The following is a 19,869-nucleotide window of genomic DNA, read 5'->3' as shown; positions in this document are numbered from 1 at the left end:
TTTCTTTGTAGTTCTACCCTAATGAATTTTTCAAACACTTCATCGGGCACTGAAGGTAAGGCTCACCAATTTTGTAATTTTCCTAGAATTATTCATTACTCCCTTTTGTTAAAGAGAAGTGCATTTGCAACCCTCTCCTCCTTTTGTACAGTGGCTGTCAGGGATATTGATCAGGCAGGCTACCCTGGCCCAGTGCTGCAGACTCTGAGCAGGAAGGTCCTGCAGCAGCCATACCTGCAGCAAACTCCAGCTAATGAACTGTACCTCATTTTAGGAGCAGCAGGCATCCTGATTGGCTGCTGGGAGCACCACCTATCCATTTAGCACCAGCTGGGACCCTCGGTCTGCAGGCTAGCCAACAGCTCTTCTGTGGCAAGCCTCCTGGGTCCTGCATTCTGGGTCCTGAATCTGTTTTTTTGGCTTATTTCTGGACTTTGGTTTAGGATTTCCCTGCTGTTTTGTTTCCTGGCTCCTGATCCTGGTTTGGCTCTGGTTTGGGACTTTGCTCTGTGGATTGCTGTCTGGACCGGTACTTGGCATTTGATCCCTGGGTCCTGACTCTGGATTGTGTCATGGACCCTGCTTCTGGATCTCCCTCTGGCTCCCTCTGTGCTTCGATCCAGCCACAGGCCCTGCTTTCCCTTGGCAGTCTAACCATGAGGGCAGGCTGCCTACATCCTTGTCCTTTACACTGATTTTAGTAAGAGTTTCTATAGTTCAGTTAGCAGCTCAGCCACTTAGTTCCTTTCCACCTCCTCAGTGTTATCTCTTCTGGGTTTGGTGACTTGTTTTCCTACAAGGATGTACAAACTAAAGGTGATTTCAAAATAAAACTATTGTGTGTGCAGCGATCATTTACAGGACCACATTGCTTCTCCACATAGTCATAAATAATGGGTGCATTTATTCATGGGTGATGCATAAGTGCTGACGGGGGGTGGGGGGCACAACTGCACATCACTGCCACTGCCACTGCTGTCATCGCCACTGTTGCTGCCAGGTGTTGGGTCCAGCTGGGCTGCAGCCTCACTCTGAGGCTGCTGCTGGGTGTTGGGACTGGCTGGGCTGTAGCCCCATGCCCTGCCATTGATGAAGAAATCTGGGGGAACGCCTGTCCCCCACTCTCCCCTGACACATCACCAGTGGGTGCTTTTGACAATGCTGCCACTAGTATACCCCACTGCTGTGTAGTTTTCTACCTCATCACAGACCTGTGACACAGATAGCCATTTTGCTGTTACTTCCTGAAACATCCTTGTATAACTTACATTTGGTCCCACGCCTCCTCTCCTTATAGCTTTATCTCTGATTGTACCTCATATTTGTTCCTGAGAAAGTCAATCTGGGATGATTTCTCCAGTGTAGTCTGCCATGAAGATTGATGACAAACACATTTAGCCTCATCTCTTCTTCTTTGTCTTCCTAATCATTCTGTTTACTGTTTCTTAAGAAACATATGCTCCAATACTCTTGTTCCTGGGAGACTTCAAGTGCTTTATTTATATCTGTCATTGGCCATTTGCTTTTCTAGTTACTTCTAACCTTTCTAACTTTCATCTTACATGTTACCTATGGTGGTTTATGCTCTTTTTTATTGTTTTCACTTAGGCTGACTTTTCACTTTAGGACAGTTTCCTGTTTGGCTCAAATAACCTTTTGAATTTGGTTATTAGACAGGTTTCTTTTCTCCTTGATATCCTCTTCTTCTTTTGCTGTTTAGGGTCACACATGCCTCCTGTGCCTCTTATGAGTGTCTTGCTAATGACTTCAGCAGATCCAGGATTTCATTCCCAAAGCCTTTAGGAGCAGAGAGAGGTAGCGATCTGTGCTAATTTCCAAGGCAATTCCAATGTCCTTGCTTTTGACATTTTGATCTTTTGGACCAATTTCCTTGTTAATTTTTAATTTCCCATTTCCAAAGTTTGGCAGCACAGTGGGCACTGCCCTCATTCTGCTGTAATCATTATTACATGGTGATTCAATTACCATTACATATTGAATCTCCTCTTGTTGATTACTTAGGAACAAGAATTAGACTCAGCAAAGCACTTATGCACCTGCCTGACTCTATCCATTCAGCACAGCCTTCTAGCAACAGCATGCTTTAAGTACTGTGTTGAGTCAGGCCTCCATTGAAAGCATCCCCTGCTAGGCTAGGCCTATCTTAGATCCCTTTTGAAAACTTACCACTATAAAATTTGACCATGGGCACTACCTCCCCGGTAGAAGCAGCAGTGGGAGAGAGGAGGACCAGCTGCTGACACTGTAACCATGGTCCTGTCTAACTCAGTTCTAAACAGATTTGAATGACACAATGGCAAAAAGTCTTAGCTGATGCTAACATTTCCTTGATAGTGGCCATCCCACCACTGTTGGCATGGTTGATCTGTACCACTGATAGGGATGGCAAGAAATAGTAAGGAAAAGAGTTTTATAAAGACCCAGCTATTGTTTAGGCTAGAACTAATTGGTCCAAGAAATTGTTCCTGCAATTCCCCTATAACCAGATTCCATTGGGTAACTAACTTCGCTTAATATTACTGTTGTATTTGGCTTCTAACTTACCTGAGCTTCCATAACGTCATACCCAATGCTAGTTTCTGATTCAGAGATTGGTAATAAAACCCACCTACTATATTTATATTTTTAAAGAGAAGTGCTCAACCCTGACCCCCACAAGCCAGACCTCACCCACTGAACCATTTCATCTACCCTGCAGAACTCCCCAAGGGTTTGAAAATGTGGTGGTGGGGGAAAGGTGGCAGTGTTAATTGCCATGTCCCTGACTGCCAAAGTTCTGGACCCATGGGCACCCCTTGGGCTGGATAGCATAGCCCCGTGTGCTAGACTGGGCAGACAGACCCAGGTAACATAGGCCCCAATTTGGATATGTGGGACTGGGGTGGCACAGGACCTGATATGAACACAAGAAACCTTTTCTGGACAGCACAGGGCCTGATCTGAGTGTGTGGGGACAGGGTAGTATGAGGAGTGAATGAGGCAACGCAAAGCAGGATCTGGGCAATCTGGAGCCCAATCTGGGTGGCAGAAGGCTGGATCTGGGTGTGTGGAACCCAATTCAGGTGCTGATCTATTGGACCAGCCCCATACCATACATCTGGCCCCACTGAGCCAAAAACATGAGCTTCATTAGGGTATGCATTCCTACAGAGCCATTATAGGGGCATCTCTATGCAGAAATGTTCTCTTTATATCCCATATGATATTTTAGTAATCACGTTCCCCTCCCAGATCTCTATAGCTGATGTAGTTCCTCCTGTCTGGCTTTCCCCCAAGCAAAGCAGTATCTTGTGGATTTGTTCTGATTTTACTGCAGTTCAGAACTCTCTGTTTATGTCAAAGATTTGGAGTTCACTGCTGTCTTGTGTTTAAGCTTCCCTCCCATTCTCACAGAACTATTTATAACACTTATCTGTGACTGTTCACTTATTGATACCTCCCTCTTGTACCTGACACCCTGTTATTTTCCCAGAAGGTACCTCTCTGATTGCAACAGGCCTCTCCTTCATATCTCTGTGTTTTCTCTTCTGTTAAACAGAGCCCCGACTGCAGCCCTGACATTCCTGACAGTCATCTTTGCCCGGCCTAAAAGTTCCCTGACAACCCTCAGCTTTCTGTTTGCTTCTTCTCCAGGTAAACTTCACCAGTTTTTCACGCCAGCAGCCTGTATCTGCTTAGTAAAGATGAACCGTTGTCATTTCTGTAAAGGTATTTCCCTCACCTCAAAGATTAGAGTTAGAGCAGAGGTCAGCAAACTCTGGCCTGGAGGCCAGATCCAGGCTAGCCGGGAGCTTATGTGGATCTTTGGTGGCAGGGAACTGTCGTAGACAGCTTTGATGGAGGGGTGCTTTGCCTGTGCAGTGGCTGGGCAGCAGTGAGAAGCATTAATGGTGGCATTGAGAGAAGTAGGAGGCAGAGCAGTGGCTGTGGTGGCATCAGCGTGGGCTGGGTTGGTCATGGCGGTACATGGAGCTAATTTCCTTTAAAGCGTTGTCCTTTACCCCAAAACATCGCTGACCCCTGCCTACTTTTTATCAGGTACTAGGAATTCTTGTTCTTCCCCTTTCCCCTTGCTGGGCTGCTGTATACATCAGGGTTTTTTAAGCTTTCATCAGAGGCTTTGGGTACTGGCTGTAGCCAAGGCTGGGGATTGTGACTGGGGTGGGCCAGTGCTCCTGCTGAGACTTAGACCTGGAGGTTCCTGGTTAGAGGGTCTTGTCTCCCTGCTTAGGGTCAGATGCACTGCCATATTTGGGGTCAGGAAGGAACTCTACCCCATGGTATGGACTGTGGGGGGTTTTGCATTCCTCTGTAGTTGAGGGCATGGCCCTTTTCTTGGGAGCTCTCATGCATATTTTCACAACCTTTGCAGCAGCAGGATGTTGGCCACCATGGTTTCCCATCTTTACCTGTGGCAGGTTAGGGCATTATATCTTGCATTTGAAATAAAAGCTTCAGCAAACAGGTAGAGCATCTCAGCAGTCCCATGGCAGCTGTTGGCTGTGGCTCTGTAAACCCCCAGGTGTTTCCTAAACCCTTCTCTGCACATGAGAAGTTAGGAACCTAGCCCTGAAAAGTACACAGGTTCTACTACACCTCCCTTGTTCAATTAGTACAACTAGCCTGTCTAGATGCCACCTGGGATTACCCCCCACAACCTTTGTGCACAAGAGGGAAGTCCCACCAGATGGCTTCAAGACCCAATCAAACGTAAACATCACGTTTATTGTCAACAATTGGATTTACATAAAAAAAATATATATACATGATACATACACACGTGCGTATGATGAGTCCCGTTTCACAGATGTACAAAAGAGAGGGAGAGAGCCTGGCATGGAGCAGGCGCATGTTTTCTCTCACTCATGGTGCACTAAGATCACAGTGTTTTACAACTGGAACAATGACTGTTTCTGCCCTTCATGCCCTTCCTCCTGTGTTGGCACAGGGCAGTCAGAGAAGAGGCAGGAGATCCAGTGAGAACAGACACTAGAAATGATCCAGGGAATAACAATATATTTACCTCTCCTCCTCCACTCTGCTCCCCTTCCCTGTTTAGATGAGAGAGCAGGGAAAAGATCCAGTGTCAAACCCTCACACAGGGAATGTGAGGGGATTTGGGTAGGGGAAAGCAGAACACGACACACGAGTGATCACAAGACCTCAAAGTAACCCCTCCCACCCCCACCCCATGCCCCATACACACATACGTAGACATCAGTGGCTTCACACAGCGTGGAAATGTGTTATCAGGCACTCCTAGGGAATATGAGCCTCCCCTGCCTCCAGCTTCGAGGCCAGCAGCTCCTTCCCCTGAGAGTTGCTGAGTCCCACCCTGCGCTCTGGGGAAAGTCCATTACTGCCCACCCACCCCTCTTCTGTGGCATCTAAGAACAGTTCAAGGAGCAGGACAGAAAAGGGGATAGGCAAGCGTCCTCCACAGGCAAGGAGTAAGGAACAGGGATGAGGAACAGGCAGACCCCTCAGCCCAGATGTACTGCTCCCTTTAACTTATATATTTAGGCCCCTGTGAATTCAGCTTAGATACCTTCTACTCTTTCTTTTGCTCTCCAGTGTCCTCTGCCAATATCAGGCTCATAACCATGATCAAAGCAGCATGTACAAGGGAAGAAAGCCTTTTCCCTGTCCCTCAGTTTGCTCAGTTCAGAGGATCAGCCTGTGCTCTTCGCATGAACGCAGCACTGTTAGCATGTCTTTTCTCCCCCTGCCCACCTACCTTTGAGCTGTGTGGGTAAAACCTCAAAGATCTTGTACCAGAAGGCAAGGCAGAGTTCAGGTAAGCACATACCACAGGCAACCAGAGGAAAATAACGTCTCTACCCCCTTCCTGTCATGAAGAGTAGAAGAGTGGATGGAGGGGAGATGGAAGGTGCAGGCCATATGGAAAGAGGAAATGTGCTGGATCAATTTCAGAAGAGTCTCTAGTTGCAACCTGGAGATGTGGGGGGAGGAGGGAGCTATGTCTTGCTTTGCTTTCCTCCCACTGGGGCTTATACCTGTAGCCTTTCCAGCAGCAGATGGCTCCTGATTCAGAAGAAGGACTAAGGTTCAGAGTCCTTGAAACCTGAAAGGGCTGGATTTCTCTCTCTGTTGAAGAAGCTTGAATGGGCTAGCATGACGAGGAAGAGAATTGGGTCCAGCACCTGTTTCAAGGGCCAGGAGTTGGGATTACCCTCACCTCTCCATCGTCATGCTTCCTAGTCCTGCCTGGAAGTGAGAAACATCATGTTCCCTCCATGGGTGGGAATGGGGGAAGACCTCTCGGCACGGGGACATGTCAACGAGCTGCAGCCCCAGACTTGACAATCTGGTCTGTGACTAGTTCAGGGCAAACACACAGCTCTCTACACTTCATCCATTCATTGACCAATTTATTCAAACTGAATCAGGTCTGGATCTGAAACTCCATCAAACTGCTCTGTCTTATGCCTGGGCTGGGTTGGGGCCAGGATCTCTAGGCATGCAGTGGATATGAAAACATATAGCAGAGAAGAGCAATATATGGCAGTGTGGCATACAGATTTGGTCAGTGGGGGGCTGCAGTGCCTGCATTATTCCTGGGTGCCCTGGCTTTGCCTGAGTTATTCAAGTCAACCCAGTTCAGCACTCCTAGAACATTCAGCTCACACCACTATATCATGTCTTCTGCATAGGCTACATGGCACAGAAATGGTAGGGAGTTACTAAGAATGCTATGGGAGCTATTTCTTGCACTGCTCCCTCTGCCTAGATAAAGTAGAGGGAAAGGGCCCTTTTGTGTCTCTGGTTGAGAGAGCAGTACTGTCCCACAGCTGGTCCCTCCTCTCTGGGCCATTGCGACCTACTGGAGCCACTGACCAAAGGAGTGAGGAGAAAGGGAGCTGATAACATTAAAAACCTTTTCAATACACAACTGTGACATGGTTTGGACATCAAGACACCTCCTGATCTATGAGGGTTGGAAACAGAAGTGGTTCCACGCTCCTGTTGAGCGGTAAAAGCATCTGGCTTTCACTTGAGTCTTTCCAAAACACTGGACATTGTCATCAGGCATCCAGAGCCTCCATCTGTGTGATTTTGGAGTTGGAAGTATATTCCATACCAAGGACATGGAGGAACAGGAATGCTTCTTGGCAGGTTGTTTGGTTTTTCAAAGGCATCTCTTTGAATCTCCTCAGAGGTTTGGAATGTTAAAAGTATCCTTGGTCAGGACAGACTAGGGACAAGAGCGCAAGGGAGGAAGTCAAAGGTACCTAATAAATGCTTGACACAGTCCCTATTTTTTGCTCAGGGCCAGATTTACACTGTGGAGCTGCAAACAAATGCAAATTACACCACATTCAGGGATGAGATCGTTTCCTGGGGAAAGGAAGAGGTATACACTGCTGTCCTTCCCTGGGGACTTCACAACAGGAGGGCAGAGCCACTATTCACTAGAGGCTCTAGCACTGTAGAGGTTGCCCCAGACCTGTTCTTCTCTCCCCCTTCCCTGAGCCAGCAGCAGACCCTGTTGAGACTGGACTGAGCCCCTAAGCAGGGGACAGGTTGGGAGCTCCTTGTGTCACTCTACCCTTCTTCAGGCTGACTTGGTGCCACTGGGAACCCTCAACTAGGCCGTGGGCTACTGAAATGAATCTGGCCCCTCTGAGTTGTACTAACAGTGGTCCTTAAAGGGGATCTTAAAGGTACAAGACATCAAAAGGGCAAGAATTAACTATCACATACAATAAAAGACACACAGAAATGAGAGAGCTTTCTAGACTTTTGTCAAGAGACTTGTGCTTGTCCCTCACAGGTAAAGCTATACAACATTTTTATGTGGCAGATATTAAGGCTGAGCTTCTCCAAGCTACCTAAGGGATGCAGATATCTCAGTTCCCAGCTCAAGTTAAAGAGCTGCATCTACAACCCAGTCCCCTGAGGCAGCATGGGGAAGCCAAGCCTCACTGCACCAAGTTTGGCCCATTTTGATGTGAGGACACAAATAAACCTGCTCAGGCCTGTCTAGTACGCAGGTGTTCCTTGGCACCTGTGCTGATGGGATGGAGGGAGGCTAGGATGTAGGGATCGTGGGACAGATAGCTAGTGGTGGGTGACTCACCGCAGTGCTCCTAGTGGAACATACAGAGATGAGAGATATGTCAGCTCAAGGCATCCCCAGCTCACCCATGACTTCCCCTTCTTCATGCTTGATCTACCTCTTGCTGGTGTCTTTGCCCAGGGTCTGGATGCTGTCCCCTACCCACCCAGCCTAGCTGATGGAGAGGCTTGCCTCTTGCTTGTTATGAGTCAACTAGGAATTAACTGGAGCAACAAAACAAAGAGCATCACAATTTCTGTGTGTACAGATGGTTTTCTGTCCCCTTCCACCCGTCTCCCCTAGCAGATCCAGAACCCCAGATGTTTCTGTTTGGGAAGAAAGGGGGACTCCTGCTGCCTCATTCCTTAGGTGGCAGGGAAAGAGGGGAAGTCACTGTCATGCTCTTTTCCATGGGTGGGGCCAGGGGCCTCATGCCTTCATCCTCTCCTCACAGCTCTCGAGGGTCCACTTGGTGGCTCCTCCAAAGACCTCCACCAGTTTGTCGTCCCAGGGGATCACGTTGCCTTGAAGATGGGAGGTGCAGTTGGCCAGGCCCCGGATCTCTGTGGGCATCAGGATGTGGTCCCATAGGTTGAACTGAGCAATATCACCAACAAAGGCCTGAGTCGCATCAAATCGCCCACCCAACGTGTCCTGTTGTTCATTGGGATCAGGGTGTATAGAGATTGGGAGGGCAGGACACAGAAAAAGAAGAGAAGCACAAAGGGAGAAGTGGAGAGAGAAAGAGAAAGATATTGTGGGGGTGAGGCACACATTGAAAAAGGGAGAGCCCAGAGAAGAAAAAATGCAGAAAAGAAAAGAGAAAATAGAAACACGGGAAGAAATGGAGGAAAACATCAAAGGAAATGAGGTGGCAAGTAATAAAATGAATATATGAAAGAGGGTCGGGTAGAGAGAGAGAGAAAGGAGAGAAGGGATACAGTACATGAATGTGGCCATTAGGCTGCTCCCGACAGCAGATTCCTTAGGGAACCTTTTCCCAATCTATAGGAATGATCTTTTGAGATGCTGTTATCATAAACATGCCCCATGAATTATGCTTGCTTGCTAAGTAAATTCCCAGCTAAACTTCCTCATGGGGGCTATGACTGGACTTTATCCTGGGAGAAACCAGGAGGATTGTTCTGAAGAGAACTTGGGGAGGCCGAGGAAGTATGCTCCACTCTTCCTCTAAAGAGTGGCAGTAGGAAGGGGGCACTTTACATCAGCCAGCAGTGACTCTTATCAGCTCACAACAGGGTGGTAGCTGCAGCCTGTGAGGGAGCCATAAGAAGTTCCCCTACCCCAGTCTTGTGAAGCTCTCCTTTGGGGACTTCCAAATACCCCCTGAATGGGCCAAGCATATTCCATAACCAGTCTTGCAGGGAGGCAGCATGCACATACCTGTTCTTGTCCCAGGATAATCACCCCCTGTGGTCTGATGGGATGCCAGGCTGCCAGGTTTTCACTGGACCCACGCTGCTCACCATCCTGGTATGCCATCCACATGCCATCTCGAGTGGTCCAGGCAATGCAGATGTGGTGCCAGGTCCCATCCTTCAGATTCAGGGGCAGCTGGGCAACCTTAAAGAGCCAGAAACAGAAGCAGGTATGTTATGGGGCTGTCTGGAAGCTACCACATGCCTCCAGAGACAGGTGATGTGGCTACTTCTCAGTGAGGCTTCCCAGGAAGCATTTTCTGTGGGAAGACATGAGGAGGAGTCTTGCGTAGACCCTCTGGCACTGGCTGTGACACACAGCAGCCTTCTGCCCAAGGGTGGGAGTCTGGAGGTATGGAAAGAGGGGCTCAGTGCACAGCGCTTTGCCTGAAAAGATGAGGAGTAGGAAGGAGATGGAAGGAGAGGAAATGCTAGGGAAAGAAGGAAGAGAAAGAGCATAGGAGAGGCAGGAAAAAGTGGGATGAGAGATCAGAGGAGGGAAAGAACAGGAGTGGGTGGCCAATGTGTCTGAGTTAGAACCTCCAGGATCTGGGTGACATTCTGGTTTGAAAAGTTGAATCCTTTTCACTTCCTTTCTGTCAGGCTGCCAGAGAGGAAGGGCACAGAGCTGTACATCCGGCAGACATAACTCCACCCCTCCCCAGGGCAAAGATGACAAGGGGTCATTCATCTCTAAGGGAAGACGAAGGGCGCTTCCTCCCCAGACAGGGCAGGGAGGAGTAAGTGCTTCCTTCAGCGTCAGCTCCCAGTGCTCCCGGGCAGGCCGTGCCCCTCCTGACCTTGTCATTGATGAGCAGCTCCATGGGGTTGTGCCCCCACTCCAGCAATACAATCTCATTGGCCTGCCCAGGGACGGAGTAGGAGAATGGGGTTCCCAGCCCCGATGAGGCCTTGGACTTCAGCCACATGCAGACCGTGAAGGAGTAGAGCTCTGGCAGGCTCTTCTTCAGCCGGACGTACATGTAGTTGGTCTGGACAGGGATGGTAACCTTGAAAGCATCGGGAGGGTTGTAGGCTGGTGCTCCTTGGTGCCCACAGAGGAGGGAAAGAAGAGAAACAGGGCAACAGGTGAATACCTATGGGAGCTGGTAAGCAGGGAGGCACAGTAATACATGGAAACATTGAAAATTAAACCAACCCCAAGCTAAAGTCTACAGTACATAATGAAACCACTGCTGACAACGGCTGCTAACGGCAACTGCAGCTCCGCACCATCTTGCCTATGCTTCAAGCCCAACACCAACTCAGCCCTCACCAAGGTTAACAATGGTGGTTCTGTGACATTGACTGGGCCTAGGTAGAATACCACTGCACAACCAGATGGCTGCATTAGCAGTCACCTCCTGCATGGCACATCTGAGAGGAAATCCATGCTGCTTGTTGCATGGTCCTTCAGACTCTGCACCCTATATTTGAATGGCATGAGCCATGCCTGATTTAGATAGTGATCTCCTTAGGCTATGGACTGTGTCTCCCCTGTATTTGTTCAGAGCCAGACATCCTGAGATATAACTATTATCTGAAGCATCCAGACTGGGTTCAGCACTAGCCCAGGGCATCTTCCCTCTCTTCTTGACTAAGTGCAATGAGACGCTCACATATGTGCACACACTGCACAGGGTGGGGAGAGTCTGAAGGCAGCCATGGCTTAACCAGTTTCACCTGCCAGCACTGACCCTGTTCCAGCTCGGTGACCCGGCTCTGCAGAGCGCTCAGCTCCTTCTCTATGTCATGCCGCTGCTGGTCGTGATTGCTGTTGCTGCCCAAGCGCTCCTTCTGTAGGGAGATTATCTTGGAAAGGAGCTGCTCCTCCAGCTCCTCCATCTTGTTGTGGAGCACATCTCGGGTCAGAACAGGGGCAGGGGAAGCAGAGGCATTGACTTGAGCTGGGAGCTCCTGCTGCACTTGGGAAAAGAAGAGCATGAGAGGGAGAAGAGAGAGAGAGAAAGAAAGGAAAAATAATCATGAGTAAATGTATCAATGCCAATGAAAATGTACGTCTATACCTAATCAATAGTGGACTCCCATGTCAACTGGATGATCATCTTTAAGTCAGTGGCCCTTACCTTTAAGAGCTTTTACCTGAATTTAAACCTCCCCTTTAAGAGCCACAATTAATTTGATTATTACCACCTCCTGTGATCCTAAGATGCCAGTCTTCATGCCCCTGCCCTGCTACCAGTGAGCTGAATAAAGAAAGGGACTTGTGTGAAGGCAGTTGCCCTCCTTGATAAGCTTTCCCTGAAAGCATTGGGACTGGGGCTGGACTGAGGATTTCCTGTAGCAGGGGCTGGGGATGAGCAATAACAGGGAGGTCAGCCTTCCACTCTATGCCACTATTGTATCCTACTTTGAGGTGGCTGTCACTTTAACATCACATAATAGTTCTGTAATCCTCTTAGCTCAGCTCAGTCTCTGCTCTGTAAGTGTGTGCATGGATGTGTGTGTATGTGTTTGTGTGAGGGCACAGCAGGTAGAAGAACATGGCAAGGTGAGGGGAGGACACACAATAGGAGATAAACCCCAGGCTTTCTGCTGCCAAAGCCCCCAGCTCTAGGGTGTTTGTTAATTATGCAACCAAAAAACAGGGTCTTGTGGCCACTCTTGTTGTGACACTAGTGACTGGGAGCTTCAGTTGCTGCACTGTGCTTTACTGATCTCTACACTGCAATGTGTCTGCACACAGACCTTCCAAGTCCCTGTCCCATCACCCACTAGGTTCTGGAGCAAAGTCCTTGGGTTGGCTCTTTTTTAGGTAGTTCCAAAACCTGGGCTAGGAACTTGGAGAAGATCCATCAAAGCATTACAAAGAGATTCAACCCCCCACCTTCCAGGTTGCCTTATTCTAGGGCGGAGAAGTTATGTTCTTCTCCAGGGGAGCTTGGAGCTGGGATGAGAGGCAAGGAACAAACAGGCTGTCCTTTGTGATACCAGCTGCAGAGAGTTTGTATATGGGCTTATCACACCCCTCTTTGACTCAATCCCTGGCTGACTTTAAAAGGGCAGGGCATTGTCTCGATATACAACTATGTCTGCATTAGGAGTTTACCTATGGCTGTACCAGATTGAATGCAACTGGTCTCATCTGATCTTAGGAGCTGAACATCCTAGGCCTAGCTAGGGCCACCGAAGAGTCCCAGCCATTGGATTAGGCCATTGTGGCAGAGTAGTTAAGGTGTTACCCAATAGTGTCATGAGTTTGAGCCCCCTCAGGACTTGTGCTGAAGGCCCTTTGGCCTGGCTGTAAATGGCTACATGGTTGTTCAGGCTGAGGAATCAATGGCAACTGGATGGGTTGCCAGCCACATCACTCCCTGGTGTACTGTGGGCTTCAGGAGCTGGTGAGCCTACCCTGAAGCATCGTAGCCTGATGAGCTGCTAGGCCCGAGGGAGAGCTTTCTTTCACATAAGAAGAGCTTTCTTGGTCTACACTGCAAGGAAAATGCTCCTACAGTGGATGTGCTCCTACAGCAAAGCTGTGCTTCGTATCAGTATCATGAACTCCTGCACTTCCCAAAATGGTACAAGCCATGCTTATAAAAGGAAGGGCACACCTGCACTCACAGTGTGGGGCTCCTGCCAGCTCAGCTCTAGCAAGTGGGGATCACGTGGCTATGCTGGCAGGAGCCTGTGGGCTAGATCTGGCCTGTGTTTCTCTGCCTACTCTCTCTGTAGTCAGCCTGCTGATGACAGGTGGTGCTGTAGGAGTTGGTGCTCAACACCATCCCACTCTCCTCCTGCTCACAGTGATGGTGCAGGGAAAGTTCTGAGGCACGTGCCGCTGAGTTATATTCTACAGCAAATATCTTTCCCGGACTGGGCTACCCTCTTCCTCTGGGCCTGACACAGCCTAGGAAGGGTATTTATTCCAAGACATCTAATGGTGATGACTTTCCACCCCCTTCTTGTAGTATCTCAGGCAGAAGGCAGGGCAGGGTGGCAGCTGACCGGCTAATTCCTCCAGAACATTTCAGAGATTAAGGCCAAAAGAGACCATGAGAGCATGCAGTCTGACCTCCTGGATGTTACAAGCCATTCCATTCCATTCAAATACCCCTGGACATATCCACAGTATTGGATAGGGCAAGTATTTTGGTCCTAAGAGGTCCTAAACCTCTACAGATGAAAAACAGGAAAGATCAATGCCCCAGCAATAGTCCAAGCCATTGTGACCAGAACCAGACTAATTCATATGCTAATTTAACCAGAGCATAGGGCCCTCTGTCCCATGGGAGCCCATTGTGTTCAGCCTATCTTTGGTTGAAGTGCTTGTGGCAGCTGTCTCTGCTTTCTCATTTTGTGAATCAGCAGAGGAATCCAGGAAAGAAGTCTACTCCCCTGGTTCACAAAAGAAAAGGAAGGAGTGCTTGTACTGGGGCTTGTGGCTTGGCGTACTGATCCTACACATTCTGTAATGTGGCCCTACCTGTAATGGCATGGAATTAAGTGACATGAGCTCGCCTGACCCCAGCAGGTAAACACCCCATGCTAGAGAGGAAAGCAGAAATCCCCACATGTCCCTGCCATTCTGTCCTGGGGCAAAACACTTTCATGACTTCAAACTGGGTGAGAAGCAGGGATCTGCTATGAAACTGTCCTGCCCTGGGTGAGGTTTCCAAAGGATGCCTGCACAGAGCCTCCCCCCGCCTCCCAGCCTCTCATCAGGACTCTTCTTCTTTGAGCTAATCAGCCTGGCTACGCTTCCTCTATCCTGCTTCTATCTGAGGAAGTACAAAGTAATACTGCAGAGTCACTTCATGCTATGCAGACACATGGTAAAAGTATGCCTATAAGGTGTGAGGCAGACCTGTGCTGAGAAACACCCTGCCCACTCCATGTCCTGAACAGGAAACAGTGTAACTGTGTTAGTGTAATGCTAAAGGCAGGCTAGTTGGCTCTGGTAAGAAACATGGCCAGTTCACCCACTCACTGCACCTTATGAGTATAGCTGCATTGCTGCCGGCTCCGAACCAAACCTCATTTATGCCTCCAGTAGCCTTGTGCCTTGCGACAGGTTGCATTGCCCACAAGGCAGCTCTGCTGATGAGTAGCATCCTAAATAGGTGAGCAAAACCCCTTCCCTCAGGCCCTCCTCCTCTTCCCATTGCCCATGAAGAACTGAGGGACAGAATCACACTGGGCACATCTGCGTGTTCACTGATGCACTTTTGCTACTGTGCATTAATTTTAGTACCACTAATATGAGGTACTACATAAAGGTGCATTAGGCTGCCCTGATGCACAGTAGCAAAAGTGAATGCCTTTTTAGTGATGCTTAATGTACGGTCGACTAATTCTACTACACTTTAGCATATTAGCAATGTTTTTGCTGTGAGGCTTTAATGCTCATTAGAATAGGCTACTGCACATTAAAGTGCACATGTAGACGCGCCTGCTGTCTCTTGTTTTCTTCCTTCCTGCAAAGGGAAAGAACATCTGTGCTCAGCCTTTTTTCCTCTGAGCTGGCTGAGGTAAGATCAGGGCACTCAAGGCTTTTCGATAATCGCTACTTAGTTAATTACTTGAGTGGGGGAGGGTATTCAGAAATATGCCAATGCAGGTGAACCCTGACATGAGCACTGGGTAGGGGAGGTGAATGTGCCAAGTGATAGAGAAAGGGTATGTAAGGTCAGATGTTGTTTCCCTCCACATCTCTCACTCCCTTTCCTGGTGTTGGTCATGCAGTCCCTTCAGCTGCTTTGTTTCCTTTGTAGCCAAACCATTCTGGCACCATCCCTTGCTGAGGGTGCATCTGTCAGTTTGCATACACACCTATATCTGTCCTACTTTTCTTTATAAGCCTCCTGACTCTTCTAGAGCTGTATTTGCACAAAGTATGGCTCATTGGAAGCCTTTCCCCTCCCAGCAGGGTCCTCTAGAGACTTCCTTTGCCTGGCAAGTCAGACTGCAGACTTGGGTTGGGTACGGACCTATGAACAGATGACAGTGAGTTAAATGGGCAAGGACATACCACCTATCAGCTGCTCCATGGTAATTATCCATGTGCCTGCTCTTGACCCACAGGAACTGAACACCACACACTGCTCCAGTTTAGTGTTCACTTACCACTGGGTAAGAGCAGACACATGAGGAGTTGCCATGAAGCAGCTGAAGCATAAGTGTCAGGAGTCAAGACAGCAAGCAAGCCAGCTAATTACCTCTCCTGTGCCCACCCGCAGGCTGACCCTGGTTATCTGATTACTTCCAGCTGACTTGGGTTGCCTGCAGGGTCAGGGCTGTCTGCTTATAAGCAGCAGCTCTTTCAGTGCCCTCAATTAGGGCTAGCTAGAAGTAGGCTGCAGGCAGCCAGCCCCACTCAGGTGACAGGGCCTACTGGGGGTGTCAGGCTAGCTGCTGCTCTGACTCCTGACAAGAGTTCTGTAACTCTATCTCTCTGTTGCTCTCATCTGCCCATGCCCATGCCCATGCCCATGCCCATGGACTCAGGGGGGAAAGGCAACAAATAGCAGTGACCAAACAGCTGAGATGCTAAACGGAGCATTGCCTCTGCTCTCCAGTGAAGTATGACACCTAGCTCTCCTTTGCCCATCTCTGACAGCATCCAACTTCACGGCCTCTTCTGTCTACTTCGGGTGGGAAATTACACACATCTTTGGCAGGATGTTATACCAGTATCCCTTCTGCCCCTCTCCTTTTGGGAGCTAAAGACCCTCTGTTCCTTTTGGAAAAATTAGGCATATTGCTCAGTGGTCCAAGCAAACATGCTCCTCACAATGAAACCTTCTACAAGTTCAAAGCCATAACAAAGTCACTGGTAAATACAAAGTGACTGGTGTGTTCATGGGTCTGATGGATGAGGGAAGCAGCCATATGCTATCTAAGCTCCACCAGAATCCCTAAACTCTGCCCCTCCCATCCCAGCTTTGTTCGGCATCCCTGACACAGTGATTGGGTGTGAAATAGTTAATAATGTAAACCTTCATCTTGAGGGATCGGACTCTACTGTACCCCCACCCTTGATACGAGCTCCTGGTACCTCTATGAAGATAGTGTGCTGTCCTTTCAGGGCTGCGGTGCCAAGCCTGTTCTGTAGATAGGAGCAATGAGCAGGAAGGGTAGAGGATTATCTGCACCATGCCTGGTTGTCCAAGCACAACTACTCTCCTGCAGGGCTAAAATACAGCTGGGACCCTGAGCAACCTTAAAATACTGAACAGTTTTACTCCTTCCTCTGAAACCGGCCACTATGAGAGAGAGAGAGAGACTGGACCAGATGGACCTGGGGTATATTCTAGTTTGGCAGATGCTGTCTTCCTAGGAGGCCACTTCCTTACAATGCCATGTCCTTCTTAATGCCTTGCTGTCATGTGCTTGTGTCTTAATTGGCCAGAAAGGAACTGGCATGAGGACATAAGTCCCCTCTCACTACCCCTGAGGCCCAGAGCACTGTTCCACAGTATTCCCAGCCTGTGGACTGAAAGAACAGAACTGGGGATCAAACCCAGGTCTTTGGCAGTTCCATGCAACATCCTGGTACCTCAGGCACAAGTCAAACAACACATCAGCCTCTCTGTCAGTATTTACATTTGGAGATGGTAGATGAATGGGCCAGTGCTGTGACAGTAACAGATGCCAGGGGGATTCCTGACCTCAGCACCTTGCTGTGGGAAGAAGGGAATGAAGGTTCACGTCCTGGCTAGGACAAGGACAGTCCGCACAGGATCCCAAGAGGAGTCAGTCCAAGGTTTTATGACTAGATGTTCCTTGGAAGATTCCAGGCCTGGTTCTGATCTCCCCCACTCTGGAGATCTGAATCAGCTTGCTCTGTTAAGTCAGTGGGGTCACAGTAATGTAAAGAAGGCATAAGGGAGGGAAGAGTCAGACTTTCTGCCTGAAGGTTCAATGTGAGGGTTTATAATGAATGATAGGTGACTCTACCTAGAAATGCTTTGGATGCAGCCTTCCCCTTGCTGGCAACACAGATACCTACACCAAGAGGTAGACCATGGGCTTTTAATATAAACAAACAAGCAGGAATAAACCTTCCACACTTTGAGGAGTGTTTTATGCATCATAGATAGAGCTGGGTGCAGAAAGGCAAGCCTTTTTCATGGAGGGTTTCAGTATTTCAAAATCTTAGCCTCCTGGACATCCCATCACTGACCTCAGAGTAGCTGTTCTTAAGCAACAAAACACAGGAAAAAAACTGATTGCAAAATTGCAGAGCAAGAAATCATCCACAGACTGAACTGTATTAATCATGGTCTCAGCAGGGACTATGGATTCTTATCCTGTTACCTTGACAGTTTATTATGATGTGCCTCCAGGTCTCAGCTGCCTTGTTCATCTTAACTGATCTAATAAATCTGCTTATTATCTTTCTTAGCAACATATCTGCCTCTTGTCCCTTTCTCTTCCATGGAAAATCTTTTCTTTCTGCCAGTCTATTCCCAGCATGTGGCAAAACAAGTTGTTGCCTATGAAAGCTCAGGTTTTTCTGAACCATTTAGTCTCTAAGGTTCCACTCTGTCCTACTTTCTGCCCCAAATCTAGTTTAGAATGAAAACAAAAATTGGGAAATTTTCCATGAAAGGTCATGAGGCCCGGGTCCCAAGGAAGCCTGCAGAGTGAGCTGTTCCAGAGCTTTAGAGCATTGCCCTGGAAGTGGGGACTCTGGCAGTTTTGGGATCTCAAGCTCTGAGGCAGCCCAAGATGCTGGCTGCCAAGGAGCCAAAAAGATGACCTGGCAGGTAACCAGGTAGGATGCCAAGCACAGCTGGTAGAGAGGGCTCCCTCTTAAGCCTGGTGGGGTTCTGCCACAACTTCATTGAAACTGGAGTCTATCCATGAATCATTTCAGTTTTGGCAAACTGGGAAATTCCAATGGGAAAAGCCCAGCCCCTGAATGTTCATGACCACCTCAAATCAAAAAGCAAGCAGATCACCTTAACTGATTCCTAGGCCCTACAGCCAAGAGGTACATTTTTGATCATTGAGACAGACCTCCTGCATGGACTCTCGCCAAGCAGTCACTGCATCAAGCTCATGAATTTTGTTGGCACTAGACCATCTCCTTTAGACAGGTGTTCAGTTTTGATTTAAAGTTTTAAACGGCTGGACAATCCAGACTTCATCTGGAACCCTGTGTGCAGTTCTGGTCAAGAAAGAAGAACATCAATGGGAACAGGTAAAAAGAAGGGTTACTAGGATAGTCAGATGAATGAAAAGCCTGCCTCACGAGAGGGCACTGAAGGAACTTGCAGTTAGTCAAGCAAGTTGAGAGAGGATATGATTACAGTGTATGAATACATCAGACAAGTAAACACCAGGAAGGGAGAAGAGCTGTTCAAGCTAAAAGATATTGTTGACCCTGAATAAGTTTAGGCAGCAAATTAGAGAAAGGTTTTTGACTAACAAAGCAGTGGGGTTCTGGAACAGCTACCAAGTAGGAGCAGTGGGAGCAAAAAAAACCCAAACCCCATCTGCTTCTCCGATGAGGCTTAATCAGTTTACAAATGGGATTGTGTGACTTGATGCCTGTGGCAGCCAGAGCCTAGATATGACTAGGAGATTTTTCCAGTCCTTCATTTATATATTTTTAAGTCATGCCAGCAATTAATCACTCTCACAGTTAAGGAAATTGCCTTATTTCTAGTTTTAATTTGTCTAGCCTCATTTTTCAACCCCTGAATCTTGCTAGGTCTTTTCTGTTAAAAATCCATCAAATATCAGCTCCAAAATCAGAAAGAAGTCTGGTCCTGGGACTGGCTGTCATGTATCTGGGAGGGACTCCTTTCCTTGGAGGTCTGACCAGGGGTTGTCTAGGATCAGGAAGTTTCTATCCCATACGAGCTACTTCCTCAGGGTTTGAGGGGAAGGCATGTTGGTGAACATCCATCCTTCCCATCCTCTGCCAAACACAGATTCATGCCTGAGGAGAAGGTCTCATCAGGCTGGCCTGGTGGCAGAAATTGAGCTGTCCCTGCTGGGCTTCTGTAGCTCAGCCAGTGATGGCACTACAATGACCCGAGCCCTTAGTTGAATAACAATCATTTTTCAAAAGCATTGCAAGCTTTCTCCCTTCCCAGACTGCTCTATAACAGGAAAATAAAACCTCATCTCCTCTGTGGGTAAGAAGAGGCACAGAATATATCATCTAAAATAAAACCCTTGGAGAGATGCTTTTAAAAATACAGATGAATTCACAGGAAATGCTACATCAGCAAAGAGGTGATGGGTATGTATGGGGGCGGGGGTGAATCTGCTCTTTAGTTTTTTCCCTGTTGCATCTCTATTCTATCCTCCTTCAGGGCAAAAGATGCTTTAATTGCAATTACAGTCAGAGAA

General features: G+C 48.2%; 1 protein-coding gene across 1 annotated transcript in view; it reads right to left on the bottom strand.

The window, feature by feature from the left end:
* Nucleotides 1-4,745: 4,745 nt before the first annotated feature.
* The window catches only part of NPTXR (neuronal pentraxin receptor), a 28,196-nt gene continuing 13,072 nt past the window's right edge, over nucleotides 4,746-19,869 (bottom strand). The window contains 4 exon segments of the mRNA XM_090043014.1: nucleotides 4,746-8,755; nucleotides 9,506-9,685; nucleotides 10,341-10,585; nucleotides 11,238-11,460. Coding sequence (XP_089899140.1) covers nucleotides 8,531-8,755; nucleotides 9,506-9,685; nucleotides 10,341-10,585; nucleotides 11,238-11,460 — 873 coding nt within the window. The 3' untranslated portion in view covers nucleotides 4,746-8,530.

The sequence above is a fragment of the Crocodylus siamensis genome, chromosome 4, assembly GCF_052110815.1.
Source record: "Crocodylus siamensis isolate JL-2025a chromosome 4, ASM5211081v1, whole genome shotgun sequence".
Classification (NCBI taxonomy): Eukaryota; Metazoa; Chordata; order Crocodylia; family Crocodylidae; genus Crocodylus; species Crocodylus siamensis.
The sequence above is the reverse complement of the archived record's forward strand: the minus strand, read 5'-3'. Positions and strand labels throughout refer to the sequence as shown.